The following is a 25000-nucleotide window of genomic DNA, read 5'->3' as shown; positions in this document are numbered from 1 at the left end:
TCAACGTCACCATGTCAAATCATTACCATGGTGAAATACATCTCGATGACATCATCAATATGTACTTCACCATGTTAATGATTTTTTTCAAACCTCCAGTTCTAGTCAACACAAATGGGGGGACTTTTATTTTTTTATTTCCACACAAGAGCTCTAATAAGGCATATTAATGACATAGTAATTAATGTTAAAAATTAGTGGTATTCCCCTTTAACGTAGTGACGGTGGGGGCCGCATGTGGCCCCCGGGCCGCCAGCTGCCTGTTAACGTAGTGACGGTGGGGGCCGCATGTGGCCCCCGGGCCACCAGCTGCCTGTTAACGTAGTGACGGTGGGGGCCGCATGTGGCCCCCGGGCCACCAGCTGCCTGTTAACTCAGTGACGGTGGGGGCCGCATGTGGCCCCCGGGCCACCAGCTGCCTGTTAACGTAGTGACGGTGGGGGCCGCATGTTGACGGTGGGGGCCGCATGTGGCCCCCGGGCCGCCAGCTGCCTGTTAACGTAGTGACGGTGGGGGCCGCATGTGGCCCCCGGGCCGCCAGCTGCCTGTTAACGTAGTGACGGTGAGGGCCGCATGTGGCCCCCGGGCCGCCAGCTGCCTGTTAACGTAGTGACGGTGGGGGCCGCATGTGGCCCCCGGGCCACCAGCTGCCCATGTATGGCCTGAACTGAACCAGTGGTCTTGAATACACAGTAATCATGAATCATTGTTTACGTCCCCTCCCTGCTTTTTGGCTTTAAGGTTGCCAATGTTTACATGTCGACGTTTTGTTGACCCGGCTGCACACGAATACGCTATTATTAATGAATCTGCTGTAATCAGCATCACGGAAATGATATTTTTAGAGTCCGTGTTTGGATTGTGTCACGTTCTGCACGCACGCACGCACACACGCACACACACTGCATAATCTGTTTGTTTGTTTATCCAACTACGATATAGTGGGGAAAACACCGTGACACACACGCACACACACACACACACACACACACACACACACTATAGTGTATAAATTATGGTCCGATTTCTTATAAATTGATGATCTAGTAGGGTATGCGGTGGGAGGGGCAGGCTTACCCATTGACTAATGGTCGAGTTCCATTTGGGACCGGCACGTCACAGGATATATATACCGCTCTGTGTGTGTGTGTGTGTGTGTGTGTGTGTGTGTGTGTGTGTGTGTGTGTGTGTGTGTGTGTGTGTGCGTTCGTGCGTGCGTGCACGTCTCCACAGAAGCTACAGAACTGCACATGAAAGTTAGTAATTAAAGTCACAAATCAAGTTTTGTTTTGATTAGGACAAACATAAGTAGGAGTTGAGTTAAATTATGAAATAAATCTTCATAATGTAAATAGTTTCCCAAGCAGTACCTACTGGTACTCAAACTGGTGCTCATTAACCAACACATAGGTAAACACATTGGCCACCGATTTAAATCGGACAATTTTCACTCCAAATGACTTGATCGGCGATCGAGTGGTATAAATGTCAATCAGATATACCGTATTGACCCGAATATAAGACTACTCTGATTATATGACGACCCCCATTTAATATAATAATAATAAGTATTATTATGTGGCAGGCTCTCATATATAATTATGGTGTGTGTATATACGAATAAGATGATAGCATGTCAGGCTAACGGGCTAGCCTAGCCATGTGATGTTCTGCTACCATGAAAACATCTGTTACTGTCTGTCTGCCCCCCTCTCTCTCTGTCTCTCTGTCTCTCTGTCTCTCTGTCTCTCTCTCTCTCTCTCTCTCTCTCTCTCTCTCTCTCTCTCTCTCTCACACACATGTTGTTCGTCCACTAGACTAGACTGAACAGTGTTCTCTATACAAAGCTAGTGGTCCAGGGTCAGGGACCACCAGTGGTCCTTGAGTGGGGTTCCAGGTGGTCCCCAGCTAAATGATGAAGAGTTGGTAACCAAATGGACCCTTATTACATCTTTATCTCTTGAGAGTGTAAAATTAAACACTACATTTTACGCTCAAGAGTTGAATTATTGTTAAACATGACTTAATCTTCAAGAAGTCTACACAATATTAGAGAATATAGAATAATTATTATTTTGATGATAAACGTTTTGCCTGTTATCTCTCCTATACCAACATCAACATAGCATGGAATTGTGGACGAGAACAAAAAAGGTTTTGGTTCTGAGAGACTAAGCCACTAAGGGCTATGTTTTCGTCCATGCTAAACCCCTTATCCCTAAACTTCTTTGCCCTTTTTTTTTTTTTTACTATTCAAAATGTTTTTCAAAATAGTAAAGAAAGGCAAAGAAGTTTAGGGATAAGGGGTTTAGCAATTAGCATGGACCAAAATAGAGCCCTAAATGTCATCATCAGGTGGTCCGTGGTTCGAAGGCTGAATACATAATGGACCTTGATATGAAAAGGGTTGAAATAAACCACTGCAGTGTTCTGAAGTGTTCTCTGTATAGTCTCTGCTCTACAGAGCTTCCTTTTCACTGCAGATAAACATCAGTTCTTGTCAAGCCGTGGCTCCTTAACAAACCTGAGATCATGCGGCTGACTGCCGTGCACTTCAGATCACCAGAGAGTTGATCTGAACTGCAGCGCTCGCTGCAACACCACAGCAACATTTAGATTTTAGTTTTAGTCATTTAGTCTCTTGAATAGTTTTAATTTAGTTTTAGTCCCATGTTTTAGTGTTAGTCTAGTTTTAGCCGACTAAATATCATGTGATTTTAGTCGACTAAATCTACAGCTGATTTAGTCGACGGAAATGTATTTCGGCGGGGCCTTGATGCCATCGTAATGACTGATTTTAAGTGTAAAATGACTTATACTGGATCTCTTGTCCACTAGTCCCTTCCTAACATTTTAGTCTCGTTTTTATTTGTTTGACGAATTTGTCTATAGGGTATGTGCATGCTTAAAGTGAATGGCCCATCGAGTGGCAAAGCATCATGCAAAGTGAGTTTAACATTGTTTAATGTCGTTTAATGCAATCAAATAGGACTTTTCTGTTTGGATGTATGGTCTGTCAAGGCCAGAAAGTCGTTTTTTGCCACTCAGTAGGCATTCCTGCATAACTTCCGGGTTTGGTGATGATGTCACGCGCATACCCTCTATTTAATTAGTTTCAGTCACCATACAGTAGCTTAGTTTTAATTTTGTTTCCATTTAGTTTTTCTCAGTGGAAAAAGATAGTCGATGAACATTTCTTTGGTCATAGAGTATTAGTTGACGAAATCAACACTGCTCTCAGTGACACCAGAACATGCTCACTCGCACTTTGTTCTGGGATTGTCCCTCTTTTCAAGCTATTCCCGACAAATATCTCCAAAACACTACCGTGTCCGGGTTTTCAACATTCACCACGAAGTTGTCCTGGTTATTTATTAGTAAAAAAGCATTGGGTCTGTATTAGAATATGACAATAAGACACTGAGGTGCTAATATGGCAGAATATGTGAGCAAACATGACAATGATTTTATTTCATTTTCGTTTTTTCATGTCATAGCTTCAAATTGACATATTGTGCAGTTTGACCCACTAGTTTTTGAGATGGGGCTTATACAAAAATGTCTGGCGGGTGTAGTGGAAAAACGTTTCTAAAATAAATAAATAATAATATATACGTACTGTACCAATATAATAGTTCATAACCTGTTAATAAAAATGTATTTGACAAAAAAAAGTGTCGTTTCTGGAGCCTGTTTCTAAAGTGTGTAGTTGTTTATGGACCTTTTATTAGATGTGTGCGCATGTGTATTAACCCTGTACGTGCTGTGTTTCAGGAGAGTAACACCCCGCCCACCCTGATCACTCTGAAGGTTGACCCCGATGGATTCTACCTCTACTGGACCGGTGGAGGCAACATGGTCAGTGCGCACGCACGCACACACGCACGCACGCACGCACGCACGCACGCACGCACGCGCTCACTCATTTAGAAGACTCTGCTCTCAATCCTAAATGGGTTAACCCAGTGCTTCTCAAACATTTATTGTCTCAGATGTCACCTTTCTGTTAATAAACTGTTTTGCATCCACGGCACCAACCTGATTTACATTATTGCTTTATAGAACCTCATGTCATATTAATGCTACATCAATATGTAAATCTTTCCCCCGTAAAAAATAATAATGTGAGAACTTTGTACTTTGTCTCTCTCTCTTCTATCACTTCATCCTCTCCTCTCCTCTCCTCTCCTCTCCTCTCCTCTCCTCTCCTCTCCTCTCCTCTCCTCTCCTCTCCTCTCCTCTCCTCTCCTCTCCTCTCCTCTCCTCTCCTCTCCTCTCCTCTCCTCTCCTCTCCTCTCCTCTCCTCTCCTCTCCTCTCCTCTCCTCTCCTCTCCTCTCCTCTCCTCTCCTCTCCTCTCCTCTCCTCTCCTCTCCTCTCCTCTCCTCTCCTCTCCCCTCTCTCACTCTCTCCGTTCTATCAGTCTGTTCTGTATTCTCTCATCCCCTGTGGCCTCTCAGTCTGTCCATTAATCTATCCCTCAATTACCCCCCCCCCCCCCCCCCCACGCGGTATCTGTCTTGTCTCATAGACTCTCTCTCTCCCTCTCTCTCTCTCTCTCTCTCTCTCTCTCTCTCTCTCTCTCTCTCTCTCTCTCTCTCTCTCTCTCTCTCTCTCTCTCTCTATTTGTGGCAGTGTGTTTACCATAAGGCATGTATGGTATGTCATGTATGTTGATCTTCCCAGCTGGCGAGTGTGTGTCCTTCAAGTTGCAGTCCCACAATGAAAAACACATATTAAAAAAACAATTTAGCATTCAAACTTTTCACTGTAGTCATGTCATAGTATGGTCGAATTAATCACAATACATTAATTGAGATAATATCAAATTAAATATATATATTAAAAAAAAACATCCTTTATATGTCACTTCCTATTGGAAGGTGGCTGTCCCAACCTCTAACCCCTACATTTAAATTCATGAAAAAAGTACTTAAAAAATGTTTTTTAATACATTGATTTATTTTATAGGGAAGTTGAAATAATGAAATTGATTTTGTAGATTTATTTTACACATCAGAGGCTACAGAAACATATCGGAGCCCTGCCTGTAATGTACTATAAATGTGGACTCCAATTAAGGAATTAAAATGTGTGTGCGTGTATGTGCATGTACACGCCTACAGTAGGTCGTTGGTAGCCTGAGGTTCACGCGTGACACACTTTATGACAGAGTTAGGCTCTTAAAGAAGTACGCTACAATGTCACACACACACACACACACACACACACACGCACGCACGCACGCACGCACGCACGCACGCACGCACGCACGCACACACACACACACACACACCTCTGTCTGTCTGTCTGTCTGGACGGCTCGCTGAAGATCTAGGATTGAGGCTTTACTGTAACCGGAGGGCCACTCAATTAAAGCTGTCTCATTAAAGGCATGTTTCCACTTTCAAACATGTTTGGGGTCATTTCACGTCTACTCAGGCTTCTGTTTCACCCCAGACTGTTATTAACTTGCTTGATTCATTATTTGATATAAATCTTACGCCATTTTACGCCATGTTAGACTCATTGAAAACACACATCCCTGCTTCTGGTGACTGATATTGTCCTTCTAATGAATGTTAGACTCGTTCAAAACACACGTCTCTGCTTCTGGTGACTGATATTGTCCTTCTAATGAATGCTGGACTCGTTGAAATTACACGTCTCTGCTTCTGGTGACCGATAGTGTTTTTTTTTCAAAAACCTTTTTGGGAAAATGAAAAGCTTTAAAAGATAATAATGAATATAATGTATTCTTTTGAATACATTTTTTTGTTTGTTTTATTGATAGTATCAAGTGAAGAATGACAGGGAAGAGGGAGAGAGAGAAGGGGAGAGACATGCAGCAAAGGTCGTCATGAACCGGACTCAAACACGTGACGCGCTGTCTGGCCAAAGCCTATATGTGGCATGCGCCTGGACCACTAGGCCAGCGGGCGCCAACATATTTTTTTCGTGAAGATTTGTTTGAAAATTGCAGATCTACAAGCTTGTAAGCTGTTCAAATAGCCTGCATATTGGTGTTAAGGTGCTCTTGTTGTGGCCTTCTAATGGTCTCGTCTTTTGGGCTTGTTTTTCATAGACATGGTTGCTTATTTCTCTCACAGAATCTGGCAAGGCTGGTATGGCATCAGTGTTGATTTTGTCAACTAATACTATGACGGAAAATGTTTGTCGACTACCTTTTTTCACTGACGGAAACTAAATGAAAACTACTAGCTATGATCACTAAGACCAAATATATTGGCAATTTCGTCAACAAATAAAATCAAATAAAGACTAAAATGTTAGGAAGGGAATAGTGGACAAGAGATCCAGTATAAGTCATTTTTCACTTGCATGCAATTTGCATGCTGAAAATGCGCGATGCGCAACTTGTAGATCGGCTATTTTCAGCGAGTGTGAAATCGGCCATTATGATGGCATCAAGACCCGCCAAAATACATTTTAATCGACTAAATCAACTCTAGATTTAGTCGACTAAACTCTTATGATATTTAGTCGACTAAAACTAGACCAACACTAAAACATTCCGGGTGACTAAAATGTGACCAAAACTAAATGGAAACTATTCAAAAGACTATGACTGAAACTAAAATCAAAATGTGCTGTCAAATTGAACAGTGGTAAGCAAAGTACGGAGCCAGTCATTAGTGTGAGGGGTACAAAGGTTCCATCCACTATCATCATGGCTATATAAGGTTGCGGTGCTCGGAAACAATGGCCCTATAGATGGATAAACACATTTCATTACACTGTACAGTCCAGTATGAGCCAAAGGAACACTGGTCATTACCTCTAGATAAACATATTCCTGTCTTTTTATTATGCACCGTTAACACTGGCAGATGCAAAAGATACAAAGACGACAAAGCTACACAGCATATTTGTTTGTACCTGAAGTTGAAACCAGCTCTTTGTTGTAGCTTTGTAGCTGTTAGCTTTGCAGCTATCTTTTGAAGCAGCTAGAAACGTTGGATGTATCTTTGGGTCTTCATGTCGCTGTGCTTCCATTGAAAACTAAATCAAAACATTTCAAAAAGACATTTAGTCGACTAAAACTAGACCAACACAAACATTTCAGAATGACTAAAATATTACAAAATCGAAATGAAATCTTACTCGAACGACTATCAAAATGTGCTGTACAAAATCAACAATATATGCCAGCTTCCATATGCCCTGCTATCACGGAGTGTGTCTTTAGCTCTCTGGAGACATATCCATGGTTCTGCGGTTGGATAGAACGAGGCCAGGCACAGACACAGATATCCTTCTATTATTACTGATTATAATTAATAGAGGTTTTTACACTCATGACACCATTTCTCTTCTCAGAGAGGCTGCCGAAATGTTTGGACTGTTGTTAGTTGTTAGTTGTTACAGTACTTGTATTCAGCCTATCTCGCTCTCTCTCTCTCTGTCTCTGACCTCAGAGGTCAAATGTCAACCAGAGGTAAACCCATGATGAACCCATTACATCTGGGAAAGCATCTTTGTCATGTTAGATTTTAGCTGTGTGTGTGTGTGTGTGTGTATACAGTATATGTGTGTATGTATGTACTGTATGTATGTATGTGTGTGTGTGTGTGTGTGTGTGTGTGTGTGTGTGTGTGTGTGTGTGTGTGTGTGTGTGTGTGTGTGTGTGTGTGTGTGTGTGTGTGTGTGTGTGTGTGTGTGTGTGTGTGTGTGTGTGTGTGTGTGTGTGTGTGTCATAGACTGTAAAAAATATGGACAAAGCGTTCCCCGGGTCTAACATGAACGTAAAATGAAGCCTGTAATAATATGCTAATTCCTGATGTAAGTCGCCATCTTTGGTACCAGCTGGCCATTGGCTGGCTCCGTTTTGTATACCAGCTGGTCATTGGCTGCCCAGACAACGAGGCGGGACTTCCCCCCTTCTTCTCCGTTGGTTTTTATTTTGACTCGAGTGGGAGGGGAATCCCGATCATAGACTGTAATGGTAGCCACGCCCCTCAGAACATACGCGATGGTTTTTTTTCTTTATGGTCATTTTTTTAATTAATGGGACCATAATTTTCCAAAAAGAATATTATGACATTAGAAATGAGACTTTAAACTAGTGACTGGAAGAAGAAAGTATTCATGACCATGTTTATTAAGGTAATACAGTCTAGGTGAAGTTGGGCCAAAATACATGGGCCTCTATGGAGCTATGGGGCTTTTTGGGTCCGGTCCAGCGCCACAACAGGCCATTATATGAACTACCGATTTCAAATGAGGCTTCACGAAATATCTGGCTGACTGCCCCCCTGGTGTGTGTATATGCACGCATATACACACACACGCACACTTTCTTTGAGGCACTACACTGTCTCCCTGCATTCTGTGCATCTGATTACCTTGCTAATTGTAAGTCTCTGGATAGGCCTGCTTGACCTGCTAAATGTCTACATTGAGAGACAGACTTATTTATTTAAGAATAAAAGCTGAAGCTGAAGCTGAAAAGCTGAAGTTGAAGCTTAGGATCCGCAGTGTCGTCTAGTCAGAGTCATGCGAGGACAGCTGGGCCACCTGTTAGTGACCCAGACACAAGGACAGGCCACCTGTTAGTGACCCAGACACAAGGACAGGCCACCTGTTAGTGACCCAGACACAAGGACAGGCCACCTGTTAGTGACCCAGACACAAGGACAGGCCACCTGTTAGTGACCCAGACACAAGGACAGGCCACCTGTTAGTGACCCAGACACAAGGACAGGCCACCTGTTAGTGACCCAGACACAAGGACAGGCCACCTGTTAGTGACCCAGACACAAGGACAGGCCACCTGTATGTGACCCAGACACATCACGTCAGACGCTGAGAGAATTATATCTGCCTCTTGGGAGTGACAAAGGAGACTCTGGCGAGATCCTCGTGAAATGGCAGCAAAAATGACACGTTGTCCTTCATTTTAGGATGAGAACACACAAACCTTCTATCATTCTGGAGCTGTTATGTTAAAGGACATAGCCGTGGCGGCCATTTTCCGGTTCCATCGATCCAATCCCCATTCAGTTTTACCAAAAAATATCTAACATATAAATCCAGCGCAGCAGGAGGAGGTTACCTCTAATTATCTCTCGTGGTGGAACCCCCATTCATTCGCTAATACTAATAGTTAATTGATTATACTCTTTGACTAATCAGTCTGTCTGTTTCTCATTGGCTGCAAATTAACTCACTTACACGATCAGGTGGTCCTTGTTAAGCAGTCACTGCTCTGGTTCACTCTAGTACTAGCGGACACAGTATGGTTGTTCAGATGTCAGCGTTCAAATGACCTCCACCCCCCCCCCCCCCCCCCATAGCCTCCTCCCTGTGGCATTTAGTTCTGTAATGGGCAATTCTGTGTTTATATGTGATTGTTGTTCCGTTATGGGTGATTCTGTGATTATAATGGGATTTATGGATTGTAAATGATGTTGATCGTGTGATATGTGCGGTGTGAAGCATTGAAGTTCTGTTGTACATGATTACATGAACAACATATCTGCTCATGGGGGTCGTTGTTGGTATCAGAGCTGCGTGCGTGCGTGCGTGCGAGCGAGAGGCAGAGACTTTGCTTTGCTTGCTTTGTGCACCACTTGTGCACCACTCAAAATGCATCATAATAGATCAATAATAGGCTGTGATCTATCTTCGATGGGGTAAGGACTAGTTAATATGAAATAATTTAAGCCTCGAATCAAGCCATCCAGGATTCTGGTGAATCATGACCATAAAACCTTTGATTCTTTTTTTGTTTTGTTAGTTAGTTAGTTTAAATCTGGAGATACAAGCTTTCTGTCCGTACAGATTAGATTAGATTAGATTTAGATTAGATTAGTTTTCCGATAGATCTCCTCTCTCTCTTTCTCTCTCTCTCTCTCTCTCTCTCTCTCTCTCTTAATTCAATTCAATTCAATTCAAAGGAGCTTTAGTTTATTGGCATGAGAAAACGTACGTTTACATTGCCAAAGCAGAAGTGGAACAGGACAATCAAGATGGAACAATGTGTACAAATACATATTGAATATAAATGGGAATAAAATAATGGTGTAAACAGAGCTGTGTTACATTAACACTTTGAGTAATACCATCTTTGAAGCTACCAGTAAGACGCCCTGAGGGCAAGGTTGCGTGCACGCATCAGCCTGGGTGACAGGAGACGGCTGGGCGAGCACTGGCCATATGGAGCGTGTCTTGAGTGTACAGGGTTTGATGAGGTCCGCATATGGAATGTCAGAACAGGTCAGCTCCATATGTGGAGATCTAAGGGTGGCAGCAGGGGCAGTGTCTTGAGTGTACAGGGTTTGATGAGGTAGGTCCGGGCCTTAATTATTCGGGCCTGTTGCCTAGTTTTCGCCGGCTGCCGGGCGCGGCTGCGCTAATAACTTATATTAATAACTTCATATATGGAGACGGCCATATATGGAGCGTGTCACAAGTCGTGATGGACTGACGGCCATATATGTGGAAAAAAAGCATTTTCTGTCAGAGATGGTTATACATCCATATAGGAGAGGTTAGACTTTTGAATGTTGACCTTCTCTCTCTCTGGTGTTTCTCCTGACTTGTTTATATCTCTCATCCTTCATCCCTCGCTTCTCTCCTTTTCTATCATCCTTCCTTTCCGTTCCTGTTCTTTTTTCCATCATTCGTCTCCATCCTCTTTTCCATCATTCGTCTCCATCCTTCACTCCTGTCACCTTTTTAACACAGAGCTGGTTGGCTCTTGTGTTGTCTTATCAACAGCTTGTCACTCAAACCCCCCCCCCCCCCTCCCTCTCTGTCTGTCTCTGTCTCTCTGTCTCAGTCTCTCTCTAGCCTTGCATAGAGCGTCGCAGTCCCGCCCCTTTCATGACGACGAGCGGCCCGGAAGACAATTTCCAATGCATTCTCCCCATAGACAACTCGGATCGTGACAACTCATGACAACAAACACCACTTTTTTGGGCCGAACAAATAATTATAAAATAAGAAAAACAAAAAAAGTGTTTTACTCTGCCCCTTTCTACTTCTTTATAATTATTTGTTCGGCCCAAAACATTGTGTTTGTTGTCGTCATGAGTTGTCACGATCTTGACCGAGGCTTAAAGGTCTTTAAATAAATACTTTATGAAAAGTCTATGGGACAAATTAATTTGAAATTGTCTTCCGGGCCGCTCGTCGGGGGTGGCACTGTGACCCTCTATAGCCAGCATTCTTCTGCCTTTGCGATGCATATTGCCCCGACTGTCGGACTCTTGTTATGTCGGAACACATGCCTGCACTCATCGTGAGGCTGTCTCTGTCCCTGTCTCTGTCTCTTCTCTCTCTCTCTCTCTCTCTGCCTCTCTTCATCTTTGTATACTTTTTCAGTTGCTGGTCACAAGTGTGGGTGTGTGGGTGTTTGTGTGTGTGTGTTTGTGTTTGTGTGTGGGTGTGTGTGTGTGTTTGTTCCCAGAATGCCTGAGTCAGTGTTGATAACGGCTAACTGTCATTGACATGAGGTCACAGCCATCATGTATGCTCACATTGTACATCGTCGCTGTCGGGCAGAAACCACTTATCTCCATAGTTTAACCCATTTAGAACTGACACCGGATTCTACAAAATGTCTTCCAAGACAGTTTTCTGAAAAACCTATGTTTCTATATTGGTGGTTCTCAAACTATTTCATGTCAAGAACTCCAAAATATACGTATATGTATTATGTAATTGGCCTGCGGACCCCCATCTCAAAATATGTTGTTTCAGGGACCTCCCAGAAGCAAAGGTTTGAAATGTTCGCTGTGAAAGTGTGAAAGAATGTATTTGTTCAAAGATGTGTGCCACATTTTCACGATTTTTCAAAAATACCAGATCTACAAGCACCTATGAGCTTGTAGGTCTGATATTTGTCAATAGCTAAAGTAAAACACCAAAAGGGGTTCCCGTCCTGAATGGGGTAAATTTTTCATTCTGGATTTCGTAACTGAATGCCATACTTCACTACTACAGCGTTACACAAAAGCATCCAAAGTATAGGAGATCTGCGAGCTCGATAAAGCTGTTGAATTTGAATCCTGAAAAAGTTACAGTTTTGGACATAATTATTATGATACAATAGGCTGCTTAAATCTTTTTGGATGTTATAGCAGCCCTTTCAAGTCAAACGCATTTGCGCCTGTAAACTTTTTTTTTGTTGATTTTGTGGATGTCCGGATTCTGAACTCTTTTGAGCTCTGATTCCCGGAACATTGTGGTCGAGTGGCCGCCTGGCTGGTGCGGGGAGCGAGACCTGAGCCCAAACCAACCGTCTGTCTGTCTAGCTTCAGTTGTCTGCTCTTATTTAAACCCTTTCACACTCTTAACCGTTCAATACTAGCCCTGTTTCCGTGTGGCTAATCCCTCTATCCATTAGTCTTCCTCTGTGTCTCTGTGTGTGTTTCTCTCTCTCTCCCTCTCTGTCTCTCTCTGTCTCTCTCTCCCTCTCTGTCTCTCTCTGTCTCTCTCAGGGCAGCTGGTAGCCCTCAGGGAGCCCCGGTGACAAACTTTATTCCGCTGAATGTAAACGAAGTGATGACACTTCCTCTGTTCTGCTCTCCATCTCTCCCTCTCCCTCTCTCTCTCTTCCTCTCTCTTTCTCTCCCTCTCTCTCTCTCTCTCTCTCTCTCTCTCTCTCGAGTCATGTCAGTACTATTAGGAGTTCTATTGGCGTGAGAAAGCGTTTACGTTGTCAAAGCAGGCCGTGGTGTACAGAGCTGTTGAAGCCAAGAGCGCATGCAGCACTTTTTTGGATGTTTAGCAGTCATTTGTTATCAAACTGCTCTCTCTCTCTCCCTTATCTCACTTTCTCTCTGTCTCTCTCTCCCTCTTATCAGGGTATTTCCTCACACACGCTATTCTATTTCCCTTGTCAAGTTGCTGCTTCTTAATTTGTTGAGAAAATACTAACCTCTCTCTCTCTCTCTTTCTATCTCTCTCTCTCTCTCCCCCTCTCTCTCATTCTCTCTTTCTGTCTCATTCTCTCTCTCTCTCTCTGAGCGTGGGAACATGTACAGGAAGTTATTCAGACATGCAGAAGGGGGTTCAGGGGCAGACCCCCCCCCCCCCCCCCACCCTGTGCTCCCCTTTCCTCTATATTCTCCTCTTCATTTTACTGCACGGTAGGGCTGGGTGCAATAACCGCAATATCGCCATACCGCCGGTATGTAACGCATACCGCGGTATCGGGTTCATTACCGCGGTTAATTTTTTTTTATTTTTATGAAATGATTTATTTTATTTTATGGAATGATTTTTTTTTTTTTTATGAAATGAAAAGTGTATCATAATAAACAGTGACGCTCAGTCAGTCTAATCATGCCAGCAACACAACAACACCAGAGGGAGTTCAAAAAACCATGTGCAACCCAGATTCGGCACAAACAAGGATTGATTGATTGATTGATTAAAATATTTATTAACAGTTTGCAGAACTACACTACATTTCAAGCACAACTCAATACAAAGACTGTTAACTGTGAGTGGACACTTGTTTACAAGAGGGTCCACCTAAATTCATTTCACTCCTATGCCACAAAAATGTGGAACGCCCTACCAACTGTCATTAAGATGTAAATCCCTTGACTCCACCCACCCCTTCACTGTATAAGTTTATGATGATTTCCTGTTTTTGGCTTTATAGAAGTGCATAGTGTATACAAAATGATATGATGAATTGAAAATGGTGGACCCTCTTGTAAACAAGTGTAATGCTTTATGGCAGGGGTATTCAATTAGATTAGGCCTCCTATGTGACACAGACCGAGTAGATCATGATTATTAGTGAGGACCTATTATATGAAGATAGGTTCAAAAGTGGTCCTTTAATGATTACCGTCATTATGGTAATCGCACACACCATACCTGTAACTTTTATTAGCTTTCTTATTATTCAAAATAAAACAAAAAAAAACGGCGGTATGGGGGCCGGCAATAACCGCGGTAATAAAAATCCCATACCGCCCCAGCCCTACTGCACGGCTCCCAAAGCGTGGAATGAGCTCCACGTTGCAGTCAGAACGGCAGACTCTACAGGCCTGGGCCGGCCGAGCAGTCCAGGCACCTAGGATGGTAAATCCAGCCTGACAGCGTGTCGCGGGTTCGAGTCCCTGTTGCCGACGACCTTTGCTGTGTGTCTCCCCCTCCCCCCCCCCATCACTCTCCCCCTTAAACATTTTATCAGATCTCCATTCTAACTTTGTCCAGATTATGCCCTGTTTTTCTGTATATTTTTTGGGGGAATGGAAATATAAATGACAGGTTCTTGGTTGACCTGTGGTCCTACAGGTCACAGCTTCTCAACGTGGGTGCTGTGGCACCCTAGGGTGCCCTTGACGCCCAGAAGTCCAGCCGTGCCTCAGAATACTTGTCGCCTGTAAATATCTACAAGCTCTCAATGAGTCGCAGCGTCACGTGTTGTGAGATCTGCTATTTTCAGCATGCAACCAAGTGTAAAATGACTTATATGGATCTGTTGTTCACTAGTCCCTTCCTAACAGTCTAGTTTTTATTTGTTGACGAAATTATCAATATATTTAGTCTTAGTTTTTGTCATTATAGCGTAGTTTTAATTTGTTTCCATTTAGTTTTTGTCAGTGAAAGAAGGTAGTCGACAAGCACTTTTTCATCATAGTTTTAGTCGACGAAATCAACACTATCTATCTATCTATCTATCTATCTATCTATCTATCTATCTATCTATCTATCTATCTATCTATCTATCTATCTATCTATCTATCTATCTATCTATCTATCACGCGAGTCCCAAGGGAGGGAATTATACACGGTTGCAATATATCACCCCGCACACGCACACACACACACACACGCACGCACGCACACACACAAACATGCACACACAGCAACAGTATCGTGCCCATTGGGTGTGTCACCATATCTGTCGGGGGGGGGGGGGTGTGTTATTGTAAATTAATGTCCTACTAAATATCGCGCTACAGTGTCGCACAAAAGCAACATAATTAGCCGATCTACAAGCTCACGTCACGTTGTACTGTCTGGGGCACGTGATGGGCATGTGGATCTGCTATAGTTTCGTTTATTTTCTTTGACGCATTCTAATCTGGATCTGTGTCCTTTTAGCGTTGACTATACGGTGACAATCCTCAGTGTTGTGTTGACCAGTTTAGTGTTGCTAAATGAGCCGTGTTGATTTGACTGTGGGTTTAGCTGTGATTTGGTTATAGGCAGTGTGTGTGTGTGTGTGTGTGTGTGTGTGTGTGTGTGTGTGTGTGTGTGTGTGTGTGTGTGTGTGTGTGTGTGTGTGTGTGTGTGTGTGTGTGTGTGTGTGTGTGTGCGTGTGCTGACGTGTGCGGTAATTGCTATACTTGTGCGAGCCAAATGTCCCCACAAGTATATAGTATAATTTTAGAAATGGATCATTTAACTGGATCCTCACGAGAACAATGGTTCAGTTAGCGCTTCGAATGGTTAAAAGAGGTTTCTCAGCGATCATGTGTAACGATGATTTGTGTGCGTTTTGGACAGAATTTGTTGGAAAACAGGGAGGGGACATGGAGGGAACGTCTAGTCTGTCACAAGTAGTTTGTGGTCTTAAATGGGGACCTAGAAAATGTAGATTATTCCAGTGGTTCTCAAAGTGGGGTCCGCGGACCCCAAGGGGTCCTTGAGGGAGTTCCACAGGGTCCCTAGTTAAATGATAGTTAGGAACCAGTACACCCTCAGAGTTACTGTAAGTTATCATTGATTCTACAATATAAATCGGGGTCCCAGAGATAGAAATCCCATTACATTGAGGTCCGTTCATAGCCTATAAAATATAAATGCATGTCAAACATGAGGCTGTGGCGTGCGAGGCTTCACATGCAGTTGAACCCTGTTTGGGGCCATTTCTAAACGGTCGCTATGCGCTGTCTGTGTGACAGTAATCATCTCTCAAGAACGGATTCCGAGCTGCGCTACTGAATCTGTCAGCGGGGGGCATTCAGAACGTGCATACGTTGTTGTTGTTAGTGGGAATGAATTAGCCTTACCACAGGAAGTGGAGGGGCTGAGCACGGACCGAACGGGCCAACATACAAACAGCAGCAGAGGGTGCTTCCCCCCCCCCCCCCCCTTTTTAACGATGGGTTCCCAGATTGGTGTGACAGTGACATGCTGTGTGTGTACGTCTGTGTGCGTGTGCGCGCGTGCGTGCGTGTGGAGGAAGTGAGTGTGCATGGTGGTGATAATGTAACCGCTTCCTACATTGTTCTTTTTCACTTTTGTGTCTCTCTCCACGTTGTCTGACACCGCCCACCTATTGTTATCTGGCCCCGCCCACCAGATAACAAAGTCACAGTTCCTATTTTCCCATCTGAAAATATGTTGTTCCAGGGACCCTCCCAGAAGCAAAGATTTGAGTTAAAAACTTTCGCTCTGAAAGAATATATATATATATTCAAAGATCTTCGCCACATTTTCATGATTTAAAAAAAATAGGAGATCTACAAGCTTGTAGCACTATGAGCTTGTATATCTGCTATTTGTCCAATAGCTAAAGTATAACATAATGCTTTAAATAAAACACCAAAAGGCTTCCCGTCCTGAAGGGGTTAATGTGGGACGTCCTCGTGACCCGTGCCCGTGTGTTGGTACTTGGTTCCCACAGCACTAACTCGCTGGCTGGCAGCTCTTGGTGTCTTTGGCTCAGTGTCCTGCTATAGTCTCATTCTCCTGGCTGCTGTTTTCTGGCTCACCCTCGGCATTCCCTCATACTGAATCGTGTTGGTAACATGTGTACTCTTTCTGATGTTAAGTATAAGTACTGCACGCAGCATTCTGCTGTAGCGCCCTGTCTAGAGACTTCTGCAGGGTTGGCTTCAGGGCCCAGCAACAACAAACTATATTGTACTTTAGTTTTAACCATGTTAATATGCGGGAAAGCCTTCGAGTTTTAGGGGTTGGCTATTCAAAAACAGCAGCTTACAGCCCGGCACGAAGTGAAGCTTGTAGATCTGCTATTTTTGAACAACTTTGGAAAATGTGTGAGAACTTTCTGATTTATTTTTGTAGAATGGGCATCATGTTTTACCCATTAACACCAGGAAAGCATCTGTGTTATTTGAGATATTAACCACTTTCAACGTTATTTTATACTTTGGGCTATTCAAAAATAGCAGATCTACAAGCTTGTAGCGTGTCACTTCGTGCAAGGCTACGAGCTTATAGATCTGCTTCTTTTTCATCTAGAAGATTTGTACAAATCATGGAATATATATAGATTTTTAACTCAAATCTGAGTCCCTGGAACAACATCTTTTGAGATGGGGGGTCGGCGGCCAATTACATATAATTTTGGGTGTCCTTGACGTGAAATAGTGTGAGCACCACTGACATAGAAGCATAGGCTGTTCAGAAAGCTGTTTTTTAGAAGACATTTATAGAATGGGACTAATGGGTCTGAATGGGCTTTAAATCCAGTTCTGTCAGGTTCCTCTTTGCTTATATGTAAACACATGTGTAGCGTGTGTGTGTGTGTGTGTGTGTGTGTGTGTGTGTGTGTGTGTGTGTGTGTGTGTGTGTGTGTGTGTGACACTGTGTATACGTGGGGGGGTGTGTGTGTGTGTGCGCGCGCGTGCGTGCAGTATATTCCCCTCAGTTGACTTCTGTTTGTTTATGCTTTGCGAGTCATTTGAGTCGACTTGTACAGTTATTTCTTATTTTGTTTATGTGTGTGTGCTTATGTATAGGTGGTGTGTGTGTGTGTGTGTGGTTTATCAATGAACTGTGGTCTTCTTTATTTCGCCCTCTGTGTGTGTGTGTGTGTGTGTGTGTGCTGTGTGTGTGTGTGTGTGTGTGTGTGTGTGTTTGTGCACGCGTGCATGCACAATCTGCTTCCTGCAGACTTGTCGTCATGTGACATTTGATACCAGCTTGATCGGTGTAACATACTACACAGCCCTAACCCAGTGGTGCCCAAAAGGTATAGATCGTGGTCTACCAGCAGATCACAAAGGCTGTGCTGCTATAGACCACATGACACACCTTTCAAATATCACATGAATTAAGGTGACTTGACATCAAAAAGGGCCTGTCAGCTCAAACCCACAATGCAATACTTTGTGTTCAAGAGTGCTTCACTTGCACACAAACACTAAGTTAATATGCAAGAGAACCTATACCATCCCGTTCCATCGGTTCCAAGTGTGTCTTATGTAACTTTAAACAATTTCCAGCAAAGGGACAATAATTATCTTGTTGAACTGGTCATTTTGAAAGTGGCTCTCCAGTCAAAAAAGTGTGAGCACCCCTGCGGGCCTATACCACACCCGAGGGTCGCCATGCAACTACCTGCAATCATTATTCCCAATGGCAGTTGCAAGGAGTTGCATTGGTGTGGTTTGTTTTGTTTCAAGGAGTTGCATTGGTGTAGTTTGTTTTGTTGCAGGGAGTTGCATTGGTTTGGGTCTTATACACACAGAGACATACAGTTAGGCCTGTCACAAATACTGCATCATCGCCTAATCACAATTGTTTGAGATAATCACAATTATGTTGTCATAATCGTCTCCATGTTGAAAATTGTCCGTACAAATCCACATTTTCCAATTTCCAGAAATAGCAGATCTACATGCTTCCAATGCGTCACAAAGTGAGCTTGTAGATCTGCTATTTCCCATTTAGACCTGAGGCCGATTCTAAAAAAATAAAAAGGCTTCTAATAAATCCAGTTTTCTGAAAGTCCTATGTTTCTATGTCAGTGGTTCTCAAACTATTTCATGTCAAGACCCCAAAGATTTGTATTGTAGGCTATTTGGCCACCGAGCCTAAGGCTGGCCAATGGAGACATTGTATTAACCGGTTACCTCAGGTCTTGCCGGCTAATTAACCGTTCGCCTGTTAAGGAAAAACTCCATTAAAAAAGACACATAGCCGGCTACAACAGGGTTTTTCGAGTCCCAGTCCAGCCCATAAGAGTTAGGGTCCACCCGGACGGGGGAATTAGCAGCCACACCGGTACGTGCGTTATCGTGAACACATGCACTGTGACGTACACACTTTCCCAGTAGCCTAATAGCCAGCTTGTTGGAATCAATTGTGGGAAACTTTGACTCTGGCAGGTTAGTAATACAAGTAAGCGCACCCACACGCACGCGCACGCGCACACACACACACACACACACACACACACACACACCCTCACACACACACACACACACACACACACACACACACACACACACACACACACACACACACACACAGGCAGGCGTCATATAGGAAAGGTGTGTCAGCATGCTCATTGTGTGGTGCTATTTGTCTAATGGCTCCAGAAGGAATGGCAGATGAGATGAGAATTAAAGGCCATCGGAGAATTCAAAGGAAAGGAGGGGGGGAGGGGAAGCGGAGAAAGGAAAGGAAGGAAGGGAGGGAGAGAAGGTCTCTAGTGTACAATTAATGTCAAATATGAGTTAAAGTGATAAATATAGCCTCTTTAAAGGAGAATTCCGGACCAACCGTTTTCTTTACCTTAATCTGATGTTATTAAAACATTACATAACTCCCTCCCGAGTCCACCACAATTCTGAGCGTGCTCGGTGGGTTTAACACTGTTCTATACCAGCTGTTCTATACCGGCCACTCTACCCCCTGAGCCCCGGGATGGAACTGTTCTATACCGGCCACTCTACCCCCTGAGCCCCGGGATGGAACTGTTCTACCGGCCACTCTACCCCCTGAGCCCCGGGATGGAACTGTTCTACCGGCCACTCTACCCCCTGAGCCGGTATAGAACAGTTCCATCCCGGGGCTCAGGGGGTAGAGTGGCTGGTAGAACAGTTCCATCCCGGGGCTCAGGGGGTAGAGTGGCTGGTAGAACAGTTCCATCCCGGGGCTCAGCTGGTAGAGTGGCTGGTAGAACAGTTCCATCCCGGGCTACCCCACAGTTATTGTGTCCAAGTGTCCTTTGCAGAGATGCCCGGGAGGTCGAGTCTTAGTCCAGTCTCGATTCTTTCGGGGTTGAGTCCGAGTCGAGTCTCGAGTCTTTAGCCACGATTCCGAGTGAATGTTTTATCAAATTAGTATGGCTACATTCATTTTAAGCTCCTTGCGTCTATATCTTAATAAGCAGAGGCTTGTTTGTGAGCGTGCACACACACACAGGCCCAATGCTGGCCTACTGGCTGCTAGATTAGCCTACAGTTTTATTAAGGATGCTTGATTTCATACATTTAATAAATGCACCTTTTACCAGTTTCCAGTGTTTCTGAGAATTCAGATTTCATCTCATATCACACACCCTCCTCTCCGCTACAGAAACATCTCATACCACACACCCTCCTCTCCGCTACAAAACATCTCATACCACACACCCTCCTCTCCGCTACAGAAACATCTCATATCACACACCCTCCTCTCCGCTACAGAAACATCTCATATCACACACCCTCCTCTCCGCTACAGAAACATCTCATATCACACACCCTCCTCTCCGCTACAGAAACATCTCATATCACACACCCTCCTCTCCGCTACAGAAACATCTCATATCACACACCCTCCTCTCCGCTACAGAAATATCTCATATCACACACCCTCCTCTCCGCTACAGAAACATCTCATATCACACACCCTCCTCTCCGCTACAGAAACATCTCATACCACACACCCTCCTCTCCGCTACAGAAACATCTCATATCACACACCCTCCTCTCCGCTACAGAAACATCTCGTATCACACACCCTCCTCTCCGCTACAGAAACATCTCATATCACACACCCTCCTCTCCGCTACAGAAACACCTCATATCACACACCCTCCTCTCCGCTACAGAAACATCTCATACCACACACCCTCCTCTCCGCAACAGAAACAGGAGCTACACTTTATGACCTGTTGGAACCACATGGCTCTGGGACGGTTCCCAAAGCTACTGCCTTACTGTACTTAACTGTGGTGTTTTACTTACACACACGCACATGCACACGCACACACACACGCTTAAGTGCAGAGTATAGCTTCGTGTGTGCGTGTGTGCGCGTAGCTTATCACTGAATGATGAATGGACTGAAGAAGCTGCAATGACTGGAAGAATATTATACACTATACAGTAACACGCACGCTCACGCACACGCACAGGCCATACTATGCGTGGAATGCTCTCTGGAGCTCCGAGGTGACCGACCTTCACACGTGAAGACACTCGCGCTTGCGTAGACACACATGCACATACACACACACATAAGCACACGTGCCTTACTGTGTCTTACTCAATAGGATGTTTCACAAGTCAGAACCTGTATGCGCCTGTCGGCTTAACGACTGCCTCCCTGAATGCACGCGCAAACACACATGCACCATCGGACCCGCCCACCCATGCGTGCACGTATGCACGCACACGCACTCACACACACACACATGCATGTCATGTGCATACAGTTCCAGAAAGTGCTGTGGCCAGTAAAGAAAACTATTAAGTGACACATATACACACACATACACGCAATCACACACACACACACACACACACACACACACACACACACACACACACAAACACAGTCTCTCTAGCGGTCTCCGGGGAGTAACCAATGGCAACGGTGGAATGAAACCACGGCCTGTGGGAGTGTGTGTGTGCGAGCCTGTGCGTGTCCTAAAGACTCAGAAGCAGTTTATTCCCCCAGGAAGTGAGTCGCCCAAAACAGACCAATCAAAGAACACTGTGTGTGCGTGTGTGTGCGTGTGCGTACTTCTCTGACCTTTATTTACTCTCCACCAATCTCGTTTGGGGAGGTGGCCGTGTGGGCGAGGTGATGACATCACAGCATGTGGGCGGGGTGATGACATCACAGCATTTTGGCGGGGTGATGACATCACAGCCAGCAAACAAGTTACATTGTGAGGGTTAATTTATTCAAGAGTGTGACACATCATGGAACCAAATGGACCCTATAGCTGGTCCATTTGTTACACTCAGAGTTACAGACCTGCGAGGGTCCATTTGGTTCCATTCGTTACACTCTCAGAGTTAAAGGTAAAAGGGTATCTTATATCGTATCGTCATGGACATGTTGTCACTTCACTGTGGTTTGGGTTGTGAGGCATTGATTTTCTGCTGGTTATTATGTACAGACAGACAGACAGACAGACAGACAGACAGACAGACAGACAGCACTAATATTTATTCAGTGTTTATGGCTGTGTTTTACAACCATGTTCTAACCGTCCTCTCCATCCTTCCATACCTCCTGTCTCCTATCTCCTTCCTTCCATCCCTCCTGTCTCCTAACTTGTTTCTCCTTCAATCCCTCCTGTCTCCTACCTCCTATCTCCTTCCATATGCCTCCTGTCTCCTACCTCCTACCTCCTTCCATATGCCTCCTGTTAGGATCTGTCCCTCCGCTTACCTTGCCAGACCTGGCAACCTCTCCACAGACTGTCAGACCTGGCAACACTCACTTCCCCCTTCCACTCTACAGTCACATTCATTTCCACCTGTGAACAATTGATCAATCAACCTTCCCACTATAAGACTGGACTCTTTACAAACACTCACTGTCAGTACATTGTCATTGTTCCCTGAGCGGTACCCCGAAGTTCCTGGTTCTCGGTTTTGTTTCGACTTAAGGTTTGCTTTTTGGACTTTTTAAACTACTGCCTTGTACCCTGGTATGTTTTGCCTTTTGGACTTAGTAGTTATTTTTGTATATTGGAAATGTTTGGGCTCTCCTGAGTTTCCTGAGATTACAGCTACTACTCATTTTCTCTGTTTACCATTTTTGTTCTGCCCTGGACTTTAATAAATACTTTGATTTTGAACTTCCTGTTTGTGGCTTGCATTTTGGGTTCGGTCATCCGCTTAGCATAACAGAATGTACTGACCATAAATATGAACCCAGCACAGCTACAAACTCTTAAGAGGAAGGTTACTTTGTTTGAGAATGTGGTGGCTCGGCTCATGGCCTCTCCACCTAACCAGCGTTTTTCTCTCCAAGAGGAGATTGTGACCCACCAGCAGTGGTTTAAAGAGAGGCCATGGACAAGCCATTTTGTCCCCCATTTTGATGTTGTTCGTGGGAGGCTTACGGATTTTTTGGACAACAGCTCTTTTCCCAGTGCTTCCCAGCCAGCTCACTCAATTAGGGTTGGAGTGTTCAACCTGCGTCCCACTAGCCCTGGTGCCAACCGGCAGTGTATGGATTATCTTCCCTGTTTTCCCAGCGATGAGAAAGTTCCTGTTTGTTCTGAACAACTTCATGCAACAAATCCGTATTATGGCACCCGCCTGGCTCGGGGAGGTCCCCGTTGTGTCAACAGGCGGGGGGGTGTGTCCCGGGGTCTCCCAGCCACCAAGCCCACCCGGGCAGCCCAGTCCCGTCATTCTGCAGTCCCGCCTGCAGCCCCGTCACGTCCAGCTGCAGTCCCGCCTGCAGCCCCTTCCCGTCCTGATGCACTCCCGCCTGCAGCGGTGCAGCCCCGTCACGGGCCAGCACTACGGCAGCGGGACCCCGGGGGTGTTTTTCCTGGGTGTGCAGCGTCTGCTGGGGTCCCGTCTCCAGAGCCTGCAGCATCCTCCTCGCTCCCAGTGACTTTGTCTCCGTTCCGTTTTCTGCCGCTCCGCTCTCCATCTCCAGAGCCTGCAGCACCCTCCTCATCCCCTGGGTGTGCAGTATTCTCTGGGGTCCCAGCATCCTCCTCGCCTCCTGGGTGTGCAGCGTCCTCTGGGGTCCCGTCTCCAGAGTCTGCAGCATCCTCTTCGCCTCCTGGGTGTGCAGCGTCCTCTGGGGTCCCGTCTCCAGAGCCTGCAGCATCCTCCTCCTGTTCTCCGCCTGCAGTCCCGCCTGCAGCTCTGCCTCCTCCGCCTGCAGTTCCACCTGCAGCTCCGCCTCCTCCGCCTGCAGCTCTGCCTGCAGCACCGCCTTCTCCGCCTGCAGTTCCACCTGCAGCTCTGCCTCCTCCGCCTGCAGCTCTGCCTGCAGCACCGCCTTCTCCGCCTGCAGTTCCACCTGCAGCTCTGCCTCCTCCGCCTGCAGTTCCGCCTGCAGCTCTGCCTCCTCCGCCTGCAGTCCCGCCTGCAGCTCCGCCTGCAGCTCTGCCTGCAGCTCCGCCTGCAGTCCCGCCTGCAGCTCTGCCTGCAGTTCCACCTGCAATCCCGCCTGCAGCTCCGCCTGCAGTCCCGCCTGCAGCTCCGCCTGCAGTCCCGCCTGCAGCTCCGCCTGCAGTCCTGCCTGCAGCACCTCCGGCGTCGCCTCTGCCTGCAGCACCTCCGGCGTCGCCTCTGCCTGCAGCACCTCCGGCGTCGCCTCTGCCTGCAGCAACTCCGGCGTCGCCTCTGCCAGCAGCATCCTCTGCGGTCCCGTCTGCAGCGTTTTCTGAAGCCCCGCCGCTGCAGCTTGCCTCTGAGGCCCCGCCACTGCAGCTCGCCTCTGAGGCCCTGCAGCTCGTCTCCGAGGCCCCGCCGCTGCAGCTCGCCTCTGAGGCCCTGCAGCTTGCCTCCGAGGCCCCGCCGCCGCAGCTCGCCTCCGAGGCCCCGCCGCTGCAGCTTGCCTCTGGGGTCCCGTCTCCTAAGTCTGCAGCGTCGTCTGCAGCTTCAGCTCCAGAGCCTGCAGCATCTCCTGTGGCTCCGCCTGCAGCACCCCTGGCGTCTCCTGCAGCTTCAGCTCCAGAGCCTGCAGCATCTCCTGTGGCTCCGCCTGCAGCACCCCTGGCGTCTCCTGCAGCTTCAGCTCCAGAGCCGGCAGCTTCTCCTGTGGCTCCGCCTGCAGCACCCCTGGCGTCTCCTGCAGCATCATGTTCAGCGCCTGCAGCATACCCGGCTCCGCTTCCACGGTCCTCCGCCTCGTCTCAGCCTCCAGGCCGCCCTCTGGACGGCACCTCCGCAGCCTCGTCCCGGCCTCCAGGCCGCCCTCCGGACGGCACCTCCGCAGCCTCGTCCCGGCCTCCAGGCCGCCCCCCAGACGACACCTCTGCTGCCTCGTCCCAGCCCCCCGGACGTCCCCCTGAAGTCTCCAGCTCTGCCTCAGTTTTCCCTCCTCCAGGCCCCCTCC

General features: G+C 46.1%; 1 protein-coding gene across 1 annotated transcript in view; it reads left to right on the top strand.

Moving 5' to 3' along the window:
- Positions 1 to 25000, top strand: part of plcb3 (phospholipase C, beta 3 (phosphatidylinositol-specific)) — an 82923-nt gene that overhangs the window by 18976 nt on the left and 38947 nt on the right. The window contains exon 2 of the mRNA XM_083789547.1: positions 3775 to 3858. Coding sequence (XP_083645673.1) covers positions 3775 to 3858 — 84 coding nt within the window. The remainder of the gene's footprint in view (positions 1 to 3774; positions 3859 to 25000) is intronic.

The sequence above is a fragment of the Protomyctophum parallelum genome (assembly GCF_964188405.1).
Source record: "Protomyctophum parallelum genome assembly, chromosome: 18".
NCBI classification, from domain to species: Eukaryota; Metazoa; Chordata; class Actinopteri; order Myctophiformes; family Myctophidae; genus Protomyctophum; species Protomyctophum parallelum.
The sequence above is the reverse complement of the archived record's forward strand: the minus strand, read 5'-3'. Positions and strand labels throughout refer to the sequence as shown.